The 18,800-nt window shown below is 35.4% G+C and overlaps 1 protein-coding gene across 1 annotated transcript in view; it reads right to left on the minus strand.

The window, feature by feature from the left end:
• dock4b (dedicator of cytokinesis 4b) overlaps positions 1-18,800 on the minus strand; it is a 100,393-nt gene that overhangs the window by 23,442 nt on the left and 58,151 nt on the right. The window contains 22 exon segments of the mRNA XM_042722751.1: positions 86-234; positions 316-409; positions 714-774; positions 2,673-2,768; positions 2,890-2,916; positions 4,065-4,150; positions 4,246-4,394; positions 4,477-4,535; positions 5,610-5,709; positions 5,800-5,876; positions 5,958-6,052; positions 6,148-6,246; positions 7,483-7,617; positions 8,688-8,815; positions 8,894-9,086; positions 12,350-12,520; positions 12,821-12,902; positions 15,818-15,918; positions 16,005-16,088; positions 16,197-16,294; positions 16,439-16,592; positions 18,709-18,800. The exon segment at positions 18,709-18,800 is cut by the window's right edge and continues 15 nt beyond it. Of these exon segments, the coding sequence (XP_042578685.1) occupies positions 86-234; positions 316-409; positions 714-774; positions 2,673-2,768; positions 2,890-2,916; positions 4,065-4,150; positions 4,246-4,394; positions 4,477-4,535; positions 5,610-5,709; positions 5,800-5,876; positions 5,958-6,052; positions 6,148-6,246; positions 7,483-7,617; positions 8,688-8,815; positions 8,894-9,086; positions 12,350-12,520; positions 12,821-12,902; positions 15,818-15,918; positions 16,005-16,088; positions 16,197-16,294; positions 16,439-16,592; positions 18,709-18,800 (2,330 nt within the window).

Raw genomic sequence — 18,800 nt, forward strand, 5'->3', positions numbered from 1 at the left:
TTTAATAGCAGGCTGAGAGGATCCACGTGATGAGAAACGAAAGAAACGTGACACAAAGACAGGGAGGACAGCAGAAAACACAGACCTTTCCACGGTCAAAGTTCTGGATGATGGTGAGGTGTAGATACTCCTTCCTCTGCCACTCGCTCTGCATCGGGTAACTCAGAAACTCCCGCAAGGGTCTCTCAGACCATTCCAGCAGCTCGTCGTACAGCAGAAGTGTATATGAGGCCTCTGCACACATGAACACGTCATCAGAATATATCTGTTAACCGTATCGTCAAACTACTTCTGGTTCACATCATGCTTGAGTACCTGTGTAATTTTGCGCTTTCAGATGCAGGTCATACAGCTTGTGAATGTAGCGGATGTACATTTCCTCTTTATTCAGCTCTGTTTTGTAGAAGTTCTGTGGAAAAGAGACAAAGAGAGGTGGAGTGTGGATATGAAGTGCTTCAAGTGCTTATCAGTACTGATTTTCACTGTCACTTTGGTTCCCTCTGAATGAATTCATATGGATAAACCAGGTAGACTTGAAGAAGAAGTGCAGAATGCAGGAAATCACTCCACAATACGTGCTTCCGTCATGAATTAAATCACTTTCCGTGTTAACACACTAGTCTTGAACTAAGCAGTAGAATGACACCATTCACAAACATTTAATCTAAAAGACAAAGACAAATAATGCCACTAAAGATTATACTTAAACATACCAGCATACTGACTGTACAGCCAATCTTTTTTCCATCCACTTCCCCCAACTTCATACAGTCTCTGTAAAACACAAAGAGTGTAATTTATATCTATGAGCCAAGAAAGTGACAGAAGTGGCAGAAGTTAAGAACAATGAAAATTTTCATTTGCTTAATACATTTAAACTTTCGATAAGGTCAAAGTTAACTAAAACGTATATTTTTAAATGTGTTTTTTTTTTTTACCAATAAAAAGTGAGATGAAATAATAAGTAGCTTCATTACAGTATATGTGTTACTCATTTTATGCAAAAATACTACAATATATCGCATTGGTAAGTAAATATATTTTAAGCAATGACAAGCATTTCGATACCCAGCAATGTTCAAAAGTTTGGGGTCAGTAAGTTTTTTAATGTTTTTGAAAGATGTCTTTTATGCTCAGCATGATTGCATTTATTTATTATCCATTATAGTCTAACATTTTTAATGTAGTATTGATTTGTATTATTTTGAGTTTAATTCCAGATTTTTTATTTTTTTTTTTTTTACATACTATTTTGTAACATTTACTAATAATTTTAGTAATTTGTAGCTAATTTAATTTTATATAATATAATATATATGTATATGTGTGTATATATATATATATATATATATATATATGTATGTTATATATATATATATATATATATATATATATATATATATATATACACACATACACACACACACCGAGGGTCAAACATTTAGAATAATTACGATTTTTAATATTTAGGAAAGAAGTCTTCTGCTCAGCAAGGATGCATTTAAATAAGCAATATTGTTAAATATTATTACAAAAATATATTTTAATCTATTTTATTTATTCATGTGATCAAAGCTGAATTTTCTGCATCATTACTCTAGTCTTTCGTAGGGATGTGCAAAAAATCGAATGCGATTTTCATGCGCATCTCATCAGTAAAGATGCTCCTGTAATTAGTAGTATATCTCCAGCAGGTGCGTTAAGATCAGGGGTGCCAGGTTGTCACAACAGATCCTGCCCTGTTGCTTCTCAAAACTAGTCCAAAACTAGCCCAATCACATTTCCAGGAGGTTCCCCGATAAAAAATTGCATCCTGGGGTTAAAATATACATTTTTTGGCAGGGTTGCCTTGGTAAAATTTGCATTTTAGGGCTGAATATCACATTATTGGTATTGGGGTCGCTTCAACCCGCGGACCATGAAAAACAACCGCAGACTTGGCAACACTGGTTCAGGTGGAGCAGCATTTACTACACAGAGCCGTAGTCCACCGACAAGCTACACAAAATCGCTTTCAAAATCGACAAAGAATCGCCTGCGATTTTAAAATCGATTTTATGTAGATTGTCAGTGAATTACGGCTCTGTGTAGTAAATGCAAAGCAGTGTTGCCAAGTCTGTTGTTTTTTCATGTTTGCGGGTTGAAGCGACCCCTATACCAATAACGTGATATTTAGCCCCTAAAATGTGAATATTTCCAAGGGAACCCTGCCTAAAACGTGTATTTTTATCGCCCAGAACGAAACGCGATTGGACTAGTTTTGAGAAGCAATTGGGCAGGTTTTGTTTTGAAAACCTGGCAATCCTGATCTGAACGCACGTGCTGGAGATATACTACTAATCACAGGAGCACCTTTACTGAGGAGATGCGCATGAAAATCGCATTCGATTTTTTGCACAGCCCTAGTCTTTAGTGTCACATGATACTTCAGAAATCCTTCTAATAAGCTGAATTGTTGCTCAAAGGAATATTTCTTGCTATTTTTTATTTTTTTACTTTCACTTTTGTTCAGTTTAATCTATCCTTGATGAATAAAAGTATTATTTTCTTTAAAAACAATTCGGAATCCAAACCTTTGAACAGAAGTTTTTCCATTACAAAAATGATAAATGAGGTATTTTGTATCTAGTATTTGTATTGTGTGCTTCTCTTTACAGCTGTGTATATTTCACCTGTAATCCAGCAGTCGCTCCATAAGCCGTGTGACCGTGGCTATGAGGGATATCCCACTCTCTCTCCACGTCTCTCTCTCGATCTTCTTCAGCAGACTGACAAGACAAAACAAGCACAGCAGAGGAGGAGTCATAATGCTGTCCTCCATATGACCCATCCTGCCCTGCACACTCACACACAGCTGTCCAGCAGAACAGTGATTAGTGATCATCTTACCTAGGATACGGACCGAACAGAGGAATTCTAGTCCAGAGCAGCATTAAACAAAACAAATTCATATTAATAGATTAAATGTCAACAACAGCCACTCAAACTCAGTTAGTACAGTTAGTCCGGTTAGTACAATGAAAGAAGGCAGAAAAATGAAGAGAGATGCAAAAGTTAATTAATAAAACCACCTGCCACACCAAAAGCCTTAAATCAATAATTATCATCAATTGCAATTAACATTTATATATCTTGCTGTAGAGTGTATAAAATGGGCCTCAACAAAGATACATTTATTATGAAACAGACTGAAACAGTATTTTTACATATTTTTAATATATATTATAAATATTTATTACTTTACTAGGTACTGTATTTATTCACTCAATATATAAAACAGCATTAATATCTACTATACATTTATTTACTCACAACACCTAAAATAGCATTAATATTCAATTTAATATATTATTTTATATGTGTTTAGACTGTATTGTAGCTTGGAAACTGTAAACAGACTACAGTCGAGGTTAATGAATATTTACAGGAAAAAAATATAATTATTAATACTATGCATGAAATCTTTAAACATACTGTAAAAGCAGTAAATTATAAGCCACATGAGGCCTACTGATGTGTTATGTTGATGTGTTTTAACTTTGACAGCTTCAAGAAAAAAAAGAAGAAAAAAAACAGAAAGCTTGAAATTCGACTTGTATAGAGAACATACAGAGACATATAAAGCCACATAGAGATTTAAGAGCTGTGAAAAAAGTTTGATTTTCAGTTTTCTTTGTATATTTTTACACAAAATATCAGGGTATGCATAAAAGTGACCCTTCATGAACTAAAACATACAATACATCTTTCATGCATTTATTGTAGACTTTTAAAAAGCACCAAACTTGGGTGTCCTTTTTACTACTTCTACCTTAATCTACATTCAGATCTGACCTCATTAAATGTTAAAAATATCCAGAAATTGTAATTCAGATGTAAATCAAAATTTTTTCACAGCACTCACAGACACAGTCACACAATCACAGACTGACCCACAGATGTGTGAGATCTGACCTGCCACTACTTACCGTCTCATTGCTTTATGCTAATCTAACCACTGCTCTCTAAACTAAATTCAGCCCATGTGTTTGTATAGCTGTTTTGTGTATGTGTCTCTCACTCACATGCTGTTGAAGAGCTCTCTGTACGTTTCGTCTCCTTTGCCCTCTGACATCAGGCTGTCCAGCTTGTCGATAAGTTTCGCCTCCACCTATAACAAATAATGAAAATATGGCAAATATGGCATTATTCACTAGTCTGGTAGCTAATGGTCCCATTAGTGACCAGAAGGGGGCGCTGTGTGACCTGTTTGAAGTTGCCGCTCCGGCGCTGCTCCCAGTCCATCATGTCGTGAAAGATGGGGATCATCACGTTCCTCAGATCCGGCTGAGGCACCAGCGTCACCTCCAGGAACGGGCCGATCATCGCTGGGATGAAGTTCAGCTTGTGCTCTCCTGCACGACAAGATGCAAACTTTCATCTCTCATGGAGATAAGACTCGAGAAAGATGTTTTTTGATAATGGGTAACGTCTTACCTAAATTCTGCCACATGCTAAAGATCTCACATCCCATCATGACACGCATGTCTCCGTACCTGAACACAAATGAATGCAAAATATGGTTAAAATACATCCTCTTATGCCAGTTGTTTAAAATATGATGAGACATTTGTAGACTGATGTCCTGAAGAATGTAAACACTCAAGATATCCAAGATAGAAATATTTCTTCTTCCTATCAATGTTGAAAAAAAATGCTTTTCTTTTCAATACTCTATTCATCAAAGAATCCCGTTTCCACTAAAATAGAAAGCAGTTTTCAGAGACTGAACTGGATGCTTCAAATATTTTCAACTGATTATAATCAGAAATGTTTCTTGGGCAGCAAATAAACATATTAGAATGATTTCTGAAGGATGATGTGACACTGAAGACCGGAGTAATGAAGCTGAAGATTCATAAATGATATTTTAAAATAAATTCTAATCGAAAACTGCCATTTTAAACTGTAATAATATTTCACAATATTAATGTTTTTAGTATATTTTGTTGTAAAAAAAAAAAAAAAAAAAATGCAGCCTTGCTGAGCATAAGACTTCTTTCCAAAATATTCAAAATCTTAATTACTCAAAACTTTTGATCCTCAGTGTACATATAAATTATTAAAAAAATAAATAAATAAAAAAAATACACAGAAAATCTAAAACTACACTGAAACCAGCTTTGAATCGCAGGAATAAATTATATTTTAAAACATATTCTAATTAAAAATAGTTATGTTAAATTGTAATAATATTTCACAATATTATTTATTTTTTTACTGTATTTTTTTATTTATAAAAAATGCAACCTTGGTGAGTACAAGACTTTGTTGCATAATATTAAAAATCTTAATTATTCCAAACTTCTGGATCCTCAGTTTATAGAAATAAAATAAATAAATAAATAAATAAAAATACACATAAAAAATAAACCTACACTGAAACAAAACAAAACTATATATATATATATATATATATATATAAACAATTATAGCATGTAAAAAAAAACTATTACGAACAAACACTACATTAAACATTCTGAACTATAATGGTCTTATAATTTCAGATTTACCACTTTATTTGACATATATATAAGAAAGTTTGAATTCGGAGGGCTTGCAGGACTCACTTTTCCAGTATTTTCTTCCTCTTCGATGCAGAGAAGGTCTCGAGCTGGAGGCAGGGCTGGTTGATGAATATAACAGACAGGCAGAAGTAAGAATCCCACACTTCATGGAAACGGAGAGTTTAGATGCTGTTCCACAGAGAAAACGAACAGATCGACTCATATTTCACAACACGAACAGACTGAGAACAAACCTTATAGTCAAACTTGTCACTGAGGAAGTTTTTTCTTAAAGCGTCTGACAGGTAGAGCACCGTGGTGATGATGATGCTGTAAATCAAACATTTCAGATCACAGTTCATACTCTGAAAACCACATCACGTAAAACTGCAGGGGAGTAAAGTCTCTAACTTGTTAGTGACGAGCCGCATGATGGTCCAGTCTTTGGGGAACATCTCTGGTCTTATCAGGATGCGAAACACAGTGAAGATATGAAGGAGAAAATCCTGAGAGAGACAGAGAGAAAGAGAGGATGTTTGACATGTTTCTCAGTGTGGATAATGAACTGATGTCAGTCAGATAAAGTGGATGAGTGCCTCACCCGCAGCTCGTCTTTACTGGTGAAGCTCTGCAGGAGCTGCTGGTAGTGTCTGTCCTTCATATGCCTCAACAGAGCCAAAAGACACGACACAAACTCGCCCTGAAACACACACGTTCAACATATGATACTTTTGAGAAACGCATTTCTACAGGAGAATCAAATCCACTGTGTAGTGTGATTTTGAAAAAGTCTAGAAATAAAATGCACAAATAATGGATAAAACTTTTTTTAATTTTGACTGATTTGTACACTTTCTACTAAACATGCTCTGTATAACTTCAAGTCATCATATTTAATATATTAAATTTATGTTTAATAGTATTTTGAAAATGCTTTGAATAAATGCATAAACAATGGGTAAAAATGTAATAATTTTGACTAATTTGAACCCTTTCATCTAAACATGCCAAGTTAATATATATATATATATATATATATATATATATATATAAATATATATATACACACATATATATATATATGTGTGTGTGTATGTATGATTTTATTTCTACTTTTTATACTGTAAAAAACATTATTATTATTATTATTATTATTTACTATTATTATTTCTTTATTTCACATTTGATCAATTTAATGTTTCCATGCTAAATAAAAGCATTAATCTCTTCAACAACAACAACAAAATAAAAATATAAAAAAAAAAAATATATAATAAAAAAAAAAGACAAATAATTAACAATAATTCATATAAAAAAAAAAATACATATACACACACACACACACATATATATACACTGTGTATACACACACACACACACACACACACACACACACACACACACAACACATTTTGTTCTTCAAAATATTTGTAATATTCAGCAGATTTCTGCATATACTTTCCCACAGTCCCACAAAAACCTCAAAAAGTCAGCAGATTTCATGTAGGTCTAGCTATACATTGCCAATGTAAACTCATTTGCAAAACACCTGCCTCCACAAAAAAAAAAAAAGAAAGAAAAAGAAAGACATCACAGATTATTTCATTCCCATACTGAACCGCCCCATAAAACCCTTGATAAATCTCAGTCTGTGTTGAATACGGATGAATAAATTGGAGTTGAAATGAGGTCTGACGAGGTTTGCATTCACAAAACCCTTCGGGCGCTGGGGAATACGTCACATCTAGCAAGAACGCTGCCAGGATTCACCTGCTGCTTGTGTGGAGAGACTTTGATGTGTAAAGCACTTTGACTGCTGGGCTGTTATTACCTCGCCCTCAGGGCCTGTATCTGATGCTTTCTCACATGTTTCACTTTTTTAAATTCACTCTTGCCTATTCTCTATAAAGCCTGCTTTTTTATTTGGTTTTCTTACCGTAACATCTTGAACTTGGGGCCGTAGCGTAGGCCCTGCTGGTTGTGGCCGGTTAGCGATTTCCAATATGGTCCGCAGTAAGACACCCAAAACACTCTCCACGATCAGATCCACCTCTTTGGATACGGCTGGCTCCTGCACACACACACAGACACACATACATGTTTGCCCTTGCAAGAGGTCAATGGTGATGTTATGCACACTGTCTGACAGGGAGCTAATGGCAAAAAGGGTGAGACAGCCATGAAAGGTTCAGCTGTCATTTCAGTTTATGCAAGTGCAGGAAGAAACCAGTGCGTCTGATGCACATCGGTCCTTCTCTGTGCGTGAGACCCGCCATTTGACTTTAAGGTCAGAGAGGATGTCTACATTTAGAGCAGCCTCAGCATTTTCAAGACAAGTTTCCTGTGGTCTTCTTCAAAGCAGAAGTCAACACGAATAGGGGATGTGCAAAAAACACTAATTCAACAAAGCTTCTGGGTTGCATGAATGATAAGTAGGTCTTCAGGGAGCCTTGCATAATTATGTGGATTTAGGGCCACGTTTTGACAAACGTGTTTTGGGAAAGGCAGATATTTGGCAAATAAATAAGCTAAATACTCTTTACAGCACAAAACTTTCATAACAAACGGAGACCTATGGATTATGCATAAAGGGAAGATTGCTGAAAGCAGGAAATTTTAAGTCTGACGGACTTGAAAAGTTGTGTTGAAGGCAAAGGATTTGAATAAAAGCAGTGCATTTAGAGTGATAATTTTTAAGACCCAACTTCTCAGAGTGTTTTTTAAAACTTTTATTATGCTACGAGTGTGCTATAACCCTCTTCTTTAACTGCCTTTAAATATATGACTTAATGAGGAAAAAAATCCTTCAGCATATTAAAACATGCATACATGTACATATTTTTATTCAGTGGCGGACATGGTCTTCCATAATATTTGCCTGCTAGTTATTTGTCCTGAAAACATTTCATTTTAATTTGGAATTTGCATTATTTTGCATTGGCAACAAGCCTCCACAAACTTTCATGACTGCGGTTGCCAGATGTCAACAGTTTGGATCACCCAAAATCAGAGATTTTCATTTAAATTGATATATTTTTTGGCCAGTGATTTACTTAATGCTCCCAACCTGGCAACCACACACACTCTCTCACAACTAGGATAACTCTGCTTGTTATCCTAGTTGTGTGAGGGTTATCTTACCGTGTCGTCTTTCTTGAGGAGAGACAGCATGCAGGTGAGTATGTGAGCGCACATCACGAGATCTCGCTGCTCCTGCATGTGAGCCTGGAGCAAACGCAGCACCACCGGGAGCAGGATACATCTAGATTCTGATAAAAACACACACAAACATTGAGCAGACTGCCTCTACCCATCATCATCTTCATCCTCAGTGAGCATTTGTGTACCAGGGTTTGTGTAGAGCTGGCTCTCTACGGTTTGGGCGATGCAGTGCAGTTTGACGGCCTCCAGGGGGCAGTCAGCTTGGGACAGGGTGGGGAGGCTACCCAAGGTCTCCCGTACAAACGTGGCCACTTCCCTGACCGTAAAGAGCTTCAGCAACTCCCCGTACACAGCCGGGAATGACTGCAGAAACATTGCCTGTGGAGTCAGGAGACAAACAAACAAATCAAGAAACAATCTCGTTCACACTGATTACATGGAAAAATAAACAAAATAAGTAAAAATAAATAAAACGGCAATTGTAAAGCACACTACATTATGAAACTACATAAAAACTACCAGTGAGAAAAAAAATAAATGAAATTAAACAATTGTGACAATAAGGTGCAGAATATATATATATTTCAATTAATATAATGCAAGTTTGTAGATAAACATAACATTGTCATAAAACCGTTATTACACAATTTATATATCTCTTGCAGAGTATGCAAAATGTTAATAATTTTAACAAATAAAAGCTGCCGTTTTTTATTTAGTACCATAATGAATGATAACTATCCAACTTTTTGAATTAGTTGATCACACTAAATTGTACTTATTTTGTCTTAATGTAAACATGTAATGTATCTTTTGAAAGCAGCTTCTGAAGGTCTTTAAAATAAGATACAGTTGCACATCATCCTATAAAGTCCAGCTTTTAATGCATCTTATTTGTATACAAAAACAAAACAATGAATATAAAATAAAATAACATGCATTTTTAGGATTATTGTCTTATTTAAATAAATAAATAAATAAATGTAAACTATTTCACATCTTGCGTAGTCTGCAAGGGGTATGTAAAGTTATGAGCAGAACTGCTACAACAAAAACAACAATTACAAAGTTTCATCAGTAAAATGTAATAATAAATTATACAATAAATGATCAGTGAAATAAAAATAAATAAATTTAAATATTTGCAACTATTATCAACAAAACGATGAAAGAACTGTGAAAAAACAAACAAGAACTAAGTTGCAACTATAATGTGACTACAATAAAATTATTTTTACCTTTCATAAAACATATTTAAGTATGCAATGTACATGAATTAAACTACAAAGTCCACTAAAACTATGAATATCAGATAGTTTCATACACTGACTGAGCATCCTCTGACCCACGGCCTTTTCCCACTACGAAAGAATCCCAAAAACAAGAAGAGCATGGACAGAGCCCAAACCTCAACATGTTATCCTGTGGTGAGGGGCCAGCGTGGGGCAGGAGGGACGGCAGAGGATTATGGGGGATTAGAACGGCTCTGGCCTGCATTCTATCACTGCCTTTGCTCTGCTCTCTATGAAGATTAAAACGTTCAAACGGCACTCAGCCCAACACAGGGCTAATAAATCATACATCTACAGATATACCGCACAACTATACCCTACTGGGATGTACTAACTATTCATGCTTGAGACAATCCAACTTGAAGTGTTAAATGACACTAGTCTCAGTCTCAGACCACCGTCTGTCCACCGACCACCTAAAGCATACTGCACACCAATAACTCAAATTCAGTTGAAGTTCACCCAGAAAAAAAAGGTCCCACGATTGTTCAATAAGCACTTCTGAAGAAAATCCATCTCTAGATCTGCCAAACCTTGTGTGTTTAGTGATATAAAACTAAAATAAATACTAATATACATTTAGTCTAAATTATCATAAGTATACTGAAATCTTAAAGTATCTAGTAGAAAGCAAACTAGATATTTATGAGCAGAACTGTAAATTACATGTTGGTTTTTGGTTACGTGTGTGAAATAGTTTTTAAATTTAAATTTTAAATTTAAATTTAAAATAGTCAGGACTTATTATTTGTAGAAGAATAAAACTTCTGCTCATACATATTAACACCAATTTATTTGGTGGTTGCACACTGACACTTCTATTTTTTTTGTAACATCAACTATTTCAGATAAAACCACCCCTAAATTGTGTGTACAAACGAAACACTTTTTTTTTTTTTTACGTCAAATAAACTCTTAAATAATCTCAGAAATGTTAATAAAATAAAATAAAATACAATTGTAAAATGCAATTAGAATACAAAAAAAAAAAAAACATTTTTCCTTTTTTTAATAAAAGTTAAAAAAATTAAGAAAAAAAAATCTGTTTGTGATATTTAATAAGTAGTGATTTTTCCCAAGTGTTGAATCAAACTGAAATGTGATTCTTTCTGTTTTTCTCATTTCCCTATTATCTCAAGTCTTCCCTAGAGCTCCTTGTAATCTTGTTGCGCCATCATCATCTCACTTTTTTTCATTTTACTTCATTCTTTTCATCCTTATCCTTTATGTTCAACTACAATGTTTCTTTCTCTCATTAAACCCAAAGCAATTCTTTCTTTGGAAGTATTTGTCTTTCTCTTTCAAATGGGGCACATGGGCACTCTGAGACTCTGTGTAGAACACGGTAGAACATCAAAACAAACTCACGCCAAGCCTCGAACAAAAGCCAGCGCGATGGGCACCCGAGCAAAGGAGAATAGAAGACACTCTCACATTCAGCTCAGAGAAGTCAGAAGATTTGCGGGAGACTTCAAGTGCTTTGTCTGAATTTTAGGGAGTGCACTGAAAACTGCCTTTGTACGTCATTCTCTCCATAAAACATAAATGATCTTGTCTCTCAAGGGCAAAATGTCTGTCAAAATTAAGGGCATTTCTCTGGCAAACACATCCTTAATAACGTCCCATGGTTTCAGAGACTTTAAAAAGTTTCAGAAAAAATAATTATTAGTGAGTAGTAAAAGTAGTAGTCTCTATTAGTCAGAATAACACTCCACAGCCCAAATTCATCTTAAATAGATAAGTAATAAAAATAATAACTAGTAGTAGTAGTATAATAAAAAAAAACAAAAAAAACCATAATATTAAAAAGAAATAATAAAAAAATATAAAAAAAAAAAAACATAAAAACAATAATAACTATAATTATTATTAAAAATCTTTTGTATAATATTAACAACCATAATGTATTATTATTAATTATTGTTGTGTTAACAACATCAAAGCAAAAAATGAAAAAAAAAAAAGAATATTATTATTAATTATTGTTGTGTTAACAACATCAAAGCCCAGAATTGTAAACCAGAAATAATTAATTAAATCAAATAATTATACAAGAATATGAAAAAAAAAATTGTTATTTGTTGGTAAAATATATATTTAGGAGTCTTAGACCATTCAAACGATATATAGTTTGTCATGCTTAGATTAGGATTTAATTGTAATACAGTGAAGTAAACAGAGGGGGTGGGTGACAGTTAAGAGATTAAAACTAGTGGAGGAAGAAAAGAAAGAGGAATGTTGCATGCTAAACTCCAACCCTTTTCACCCAATAGAGATGATGCTCATTCCATGTGTTAACTATACAATATAAGGAGTTTTCCGACATAAACAGATCTGTGTGTCTCTCACCTGTGTCTGTGTGATGGGCCGTGAGCCCTTGTTCTCCTGCGAGAGGAAGAAGCGGAGGGACATGAAAAGCTCATGCATACAGCAGCGGAACTCCTCCTCGTTCTGTCCGCCCGTGGCCAGCGCAAACAGCCGTCGCGACTGGATAATATACTTAAAAATATACTCCGTCGCCTAGGAAACCAACAGAATAGCAGATCTGAGCACAGAAAGCAACATAAAAGCGGCCTTATTAAGAATGCATGAGCTGTGTGAACTAATAAGATGTGGAAGTCATAACGGCCCGCAGCGAACCATTCCTACGAAATTGAATATTCAGTACATTACAAATATAAATTGTATTTGTATTCGTGGCTGTAGAAAATCAGAAGATGGAGGACAGTAATGACAGACTCTAAATGTCAATGAGAAGGGCAGAATGTGTAAAAATGATTTGTGAGAGCGAGAAAAGACGTGTAGTGTGAAGCGTCTCACCTTCAGCACCTGCTGGATGTGTTCCTGACGATCCGCTTCAATAATACGGTCCACGTACCACTTCAGCACCTTGATCAGATCCCTGCCAGAGACACAAACACACAACACTGCGGAAAACTGAACATCGACATTATGTTTGTTTAGTAGAATTGAAAGTATTTTTAGGAAGATTCATAATGGAAATCAATCTGACATGTGTCTGAATTGCATTTATTGCATTAAAAATTAGTTTGTAGAGTACTGTTCCCATAATTTAGTAGTAGTAAAAATAATAATAATAATAATAATGACTACATGACTCAACAAATTAACAGTATGTTTGTTCTGAGCCCACAATTTAGTACATACATAAATAAATAAATAAATAAATAAATAATGATGATTGAATATTGGCAAATCAACGATATATTTGCAGGGTACTGAACCCACAAACAAACAAACAATAAATAAATAATGATGACCTTGATGAATTAATAATGTTTGTAGTGTACTGAAACCACAAAATAAATACTTTTTTTCTGAATTGCATTTATTGCAGAATTGGCAAACCAGTATGTGTGTAGTATATTACTTGTATTACTCCTGTAGTGCTAGGTCTATAACTGGATAACTGGATGTTCCTTTACGAGGGAACTTCGAACTAAGTCCTCTAGAGGTCGCTTTGGGGAATGCCTTCAGGGTGACCGGTGTCTAAACACGACTGTAACATTGGCCGGTGACAACCTATGACGTCATTACCCAGCGTGATCACAGTATAAAAGATCGAAAGTCTGTTCTGTGACTACTATGGTTGAGTTGGTGATACTCCCCTCACATGGAGGTTTTTTCTATGAGATACACCTTTTCAATCCACATGTGCTCGGAGCACGCGGCCTCCTGCTGAATTAGTTGCCACTCCCTGAGCGTGCCACAGTCACATAGGGTTTCTAGGCCTGTCTAAGTGACAGTTTCGGTTACCCCTTAGTAACAGTGTTTCTAAATCCATGCTATGGTAAGTGCACACGCTGAGCTTCTGCGCACTTTCTAAAATCCTGTATGGTAAGGGTTAGCCTCGTTCCCTTTCTCTGAGTTGGTTAAGGCCCCAGTTTTTACCTTGGTCTCCACTCAACTTGTGTATCCCTGTTGATACATTTCTGAGCAGGGTGTTGCTACCAAAGAGCTGTCGAGCCAGTTCTTTGGGCAAGTTCATTCAGATTTAGCAGTAGCCCCCTGAGTGACAGGCCAGGGTCTGGTCTGGTCCATTTCCCCTCAAAGGAATTTCTTTCTTCTGATTCCAATCCTTTGAGCTCTGCCCTAGGCCCAACCCTTATCAGGTAAGTTGTTTGGGTCATCACGTCGGCGTCCTAGGGGGAACTCCCACAGCGATGGTAGAGTTGGTACATAGCACTTGCCGTGGTTTCTGGCATGCACTACCCTTAGCATGGCAGCGTGTGTATACCGTTCCCCATAGCGACCTCTAGAGGATGCAGTTCGAAGTTCCCTCGGAAGGGAACGTCTCAGGTTACGTATGTAACCATGGTTCCCTGAGAAGGAAACGAGACACTGAGTCCTCTAGTTCCCTTGCAATGCTTCGGACACAAGCTTCAGACCAAGCAGTGGATGACGTGTTCTCCCAGAGCCCTTTTATACTGTGGTTGCGCCGGGTGATGACGTTATAGTCTGTCGCCGGCCAGTGTTATTGTCTTGTTTAGATGTATGCTTCAGACACTGGTCACGCTTAAGGCGTCCCCCATAGTGACATCTAGAGGATGCAGTGTATCGTTCTCTTCTCAGGGAACCATGGTTACATACATAACCTGAGGCGTTTTTACGGATAGGAGAGAGAAAGTGATTGTAAACAGATGTAAGGTACAATGTAGCATGCAAATGTTGCAATCCGGATTCAAACTTGCATTGTCTGTAGGAGCACCCAAGCCCAATGTAACCACTAAGCCATGTGTCTGCCAATGTTTGATCAAGTTTTTTGTGTCTTCTTCCCAAAAAAAATAACATTCTAATCGAGCACGTTTTTATTCTGAATTTCAAATAATCAATAGAAAAAAAAATAGATCTAAAATGCAATTTTAAGTGAAGCCGTGATACTGCAGGAAAATAAGAGAGACTTCTTAATCACGGTGTATTGAAAAAGCTCATGTATTGCAACACATAAAAAGAAGCATTGCAATAGCATCATATGGTGGGATCCCTGGCGTTTTGACTGTGATTTCCTAGCATTGCAGTGAGAAGCTGAAGGAAAGTGACTTCCATTGCATCGGAGCGAGTGAAGTACGGTAGGAAAGTTCTTGAGCTGATCTTCCAATGCTCTGCAAGCTTGCGGTTACATGTTTTTTAAGAGACTAAAAATCACAACAAAAGGAGAACTGAAAGTCAGAACGGAAGAGACTTTAAATGAAAGAGCATGATGCAATATATTTGCACCAGTGAGCAAGAATAACTAGAAGTAAAAAGATGTGTCTAAACACCCCATGAAACTGGACTGTCGTGATTTTCAATCCCTGTCTATTAGATTTGATTCTAAACTATATGATTAAATTAATTTCTGCAAATAAACTGTACAGTCTTTCTAATTTTTCAAGTGATCTTAACAGCTGTCTGTTTGATTCTGTCCAGTTTTTAACGTAATTGGTTGCATAACATGCACATTTGACAACTGTGTAGGCTGTAATGTGGGCTGATCTCTGACCCAGATGAATGAACATGCAAAATGAAGAGCTATTCGAGTGAGCAATCAGTGCTTTGAGAGAGCTGCGAACAAACGTGTAGGACAGAAACAAACTATACAGTGACCCTACAAAGTATTTGGGCACTTAAGCCACATTCAGTGCATCATATTCATGCATTATATAACAAAACCTCAACCCAAGTGGCATTTACTTTAATGAAAGACAGCACAAGCACACTTCACAAGCACACATTTAGACCTCTACGTTTTAACTTCAAATCAATGGATCGATTCCAGGCTTCCTGAGAGTTAAACGCTTCTGATTTTTACCGTACCTGTATGACAGGGCTCCTGCAAAGTGGCTTTCAATGTAGGTGTCCATGACTGGTTTAAAATGCTGAAACTTGCTGTCCTGGAGCAAGTTTATAATGTGCACCTGAATGACGAAAATGCACACAGACAGTAAGCAACATGCAATTTCATTAACCTCTATTGTGCAAAAAAATCTGCATCTGTACTTACCAGACAATCAAACACCTTGAGTGCATATCTTTGTGAACTCTCGTCCAAAATGCCAAAAAGCGTGTCCAGTGTATCTTGTAAAAACTGATTCGAGATATTTGACTTTATTAGTAAACATACACCAGTTAGGGGAAAGATCACTCTGATTGACAGGTTCATTAACCAACAGCAAGGCTGTGAAGGGTAGCTGACCTTAACTATTTCTGAGCCATCGATCTCTTTGAGTTTAGACAGGCTGTCATTGATTCTCTCCGGATGGGCTCTCCACTTCAGTAAGTCCAGCATGTCACCTACAGGAAACAGCCAATAAGCAATCAGTGTGTGAAACTTCATGCCAGACACCCACATGTTCCCATGTTCTATGATGCATCATGCCAAGAAAACTAGGGACGTTTTGTCCTATCATATCCTGTACAAAGAGACACACATATTACCGTTCTGAGTGAGTTTGGTAGAACAGAGGAATGATGTGATCCATAGGGATTCCTTAGTGCCTTTCATAGTTTGGTTGTTGCCGGGCAGATTTGATTTCGAGAAGGGCAGTTTGAGGTAGCGAGCACAGTCTTGCAGGTTAGCGTTCTCCTCACACTAGAAACATGCATGAACAAGATCCCGTTAACTGTTTTATCCCTTTTTTTTTTAAATATGCGATTTATTGATTAACACATTATAACACAACCAAACATATACATATATATATATATATATATATATATATATATATATAATATATATATATATATATATATATCATATATATATATAAGAATAGCAAAAGTAAATATTGATATATAATTTTTTTTGTTTATATTTATAAACAAATTATAAACCTACTCATATTTATAGATGTATAAACATACAGACAAATATATTCATACATGTACATTATGTAGCATATGGTATATAATTTAATTATAAATATAAACAATAAAAAAAACAATTGCAAAATTCATAAATTCATTTAAAATAATGATGTAACTAAATATTAAATAATATTTTAAATACATACATTATCAGAAATGTATTTGAAAAATTCTTATTTTACTATTTAGCAGTGTAATTTCTTGTGAAATATTAAAATTACTATGCAATATAATCTAATAAATAAATAATATAAAAACATGACTATTTTTGTTTATATTTAAAATTAAATTATATACATGTTTATAAGTTAAGGTAACCCCAACCATATGCTACATAATGTACATATATAAATATATGGGTCTATATGTTTATACATGTATAAATATGTGTAGGTTTATTATTTATTTATGAATATAAAAAAAAAAATCATATCTATATCATATTGTTGGGCTTACCCTAACCCATAAATATAGAAATAATCATGTTTTATATTATTTTATTTATTTATTTTAAGATTATATTATGTAATAATTTTAATATTTTACAAGAATGCCCACAGCTAAATAGTAAAATCAGAATTATAATTTATTTATTTAAAATATTATTGTTTAATATTTAGATTTATAATTATTTTACACTAATGTATTTATGAATTTTGCAAATTCTTTTTTTTTTTTTCATAATGGGAAACTAAATGCACTTAATCTACATTTAATCATACTGTGTGTACATATAAGCTTTCCCTAGGGGGAAAAAAAGTATATATAATTATTTATTTATTTATTTATTTCAAGGAAAGCTTTAACATTTTGCAAAACTTCTTTTGTGTTCAACAGAAAGCACAAAGTCATATGGGATTGTAACGAAGGTAAGTACAATGATGACAGATTGGTTTTATTTTGGGCTGAACTACTGCTTTAATTAGCATCATGCAATTGCTCCACATTCTGTCAGCAGTTCTGTAGCCTCTAGCAGAAACAGCTGCAAACAGCTGACTTATTTCTTTTTTTTTATCATTTATCTTGCTCAAACTGCTACACGTACTGTAAAAGGTCAGCGGAACTGCAGTCGTACATGACCAGTGACACAGCTCAGTGCATTATTACAGGATTCAGTGATTTCTAGTGTTACATCGAGACTTGTGTGTAAACGCTGGAGCAAACCGCCCTATTTCAGCGGGCGCAAATAGGCCACGAGAAGCTCACAGCATCATACTGGGCCTGTTTATGGGCTAAGCCTTCTTGAGGCTACACACATGGATTCATATACACCAATAAAAGTTATTTTATAGGTTGTACATGGTTAGATTTAAATGGGACATACGTTAAGACTGGTTTTAATTGCAATTTTACAAATAAAATAAAATACATAGACATGACTAAGGTGCAAAAATGGGCCATTCGTAAATCCTCAGAATATTATTATAGTCTTTTATTTGTTCAGCAAAAGATTCTTTAATGAACTGATGTACTAATGGAGTGTGAGGGGTGACAGTACAACATCACACAAATAACAGTAGCTCTCTGTGTCAGTGCATGTACGTTTGTGACCTCTTTTGAGCCTGTTAAATCCACAAACACTTCCACGGTCTGCAATTACCAGAGCTGTGCCCGAAGCGTGCAGTTAAATTGGGTGTGCCGCAGGGAAGTGTTTTCCGACGCGGTTATTTAACTCTTACACTTTTTAATAAGAAGCCACTTTTTGAATTCAGGGGTTTGAGGCAAAAAGGAGCATGCAGAATGAAATAAGTGTCAGCCAGGACAATTTGTCATTTGACATACAGCTGCTCTTAAATTGCATGTGTTGCAGAAAAGCCAACAAGACATTTTGACAGCTGTACCTTATGAACGATGAGCTCGTGGGTGCCGTCGGGCAGAGTCCGCCCGTCTTCCTGCATTAGAGGAACGAATGAGAAGCCGAACAGCTTCTTTT

The sequence above is a fragment of the Cyprinus carpio genome, chromosome B4 (genome assembly GCF_018340385.1).
Source record: "Cyprinus carpio isolate SPL01 chromosome B4, ASM1834038v1, whole genome shotgun sequence".
NCBI classification, from domain to species: domain Eukaryota; kingdom Metazoa; phylum Chordata; class Actinopteri; order Cypriniformes; family Cyprinidae; genus Cyprinus; species Cyprinus carpio.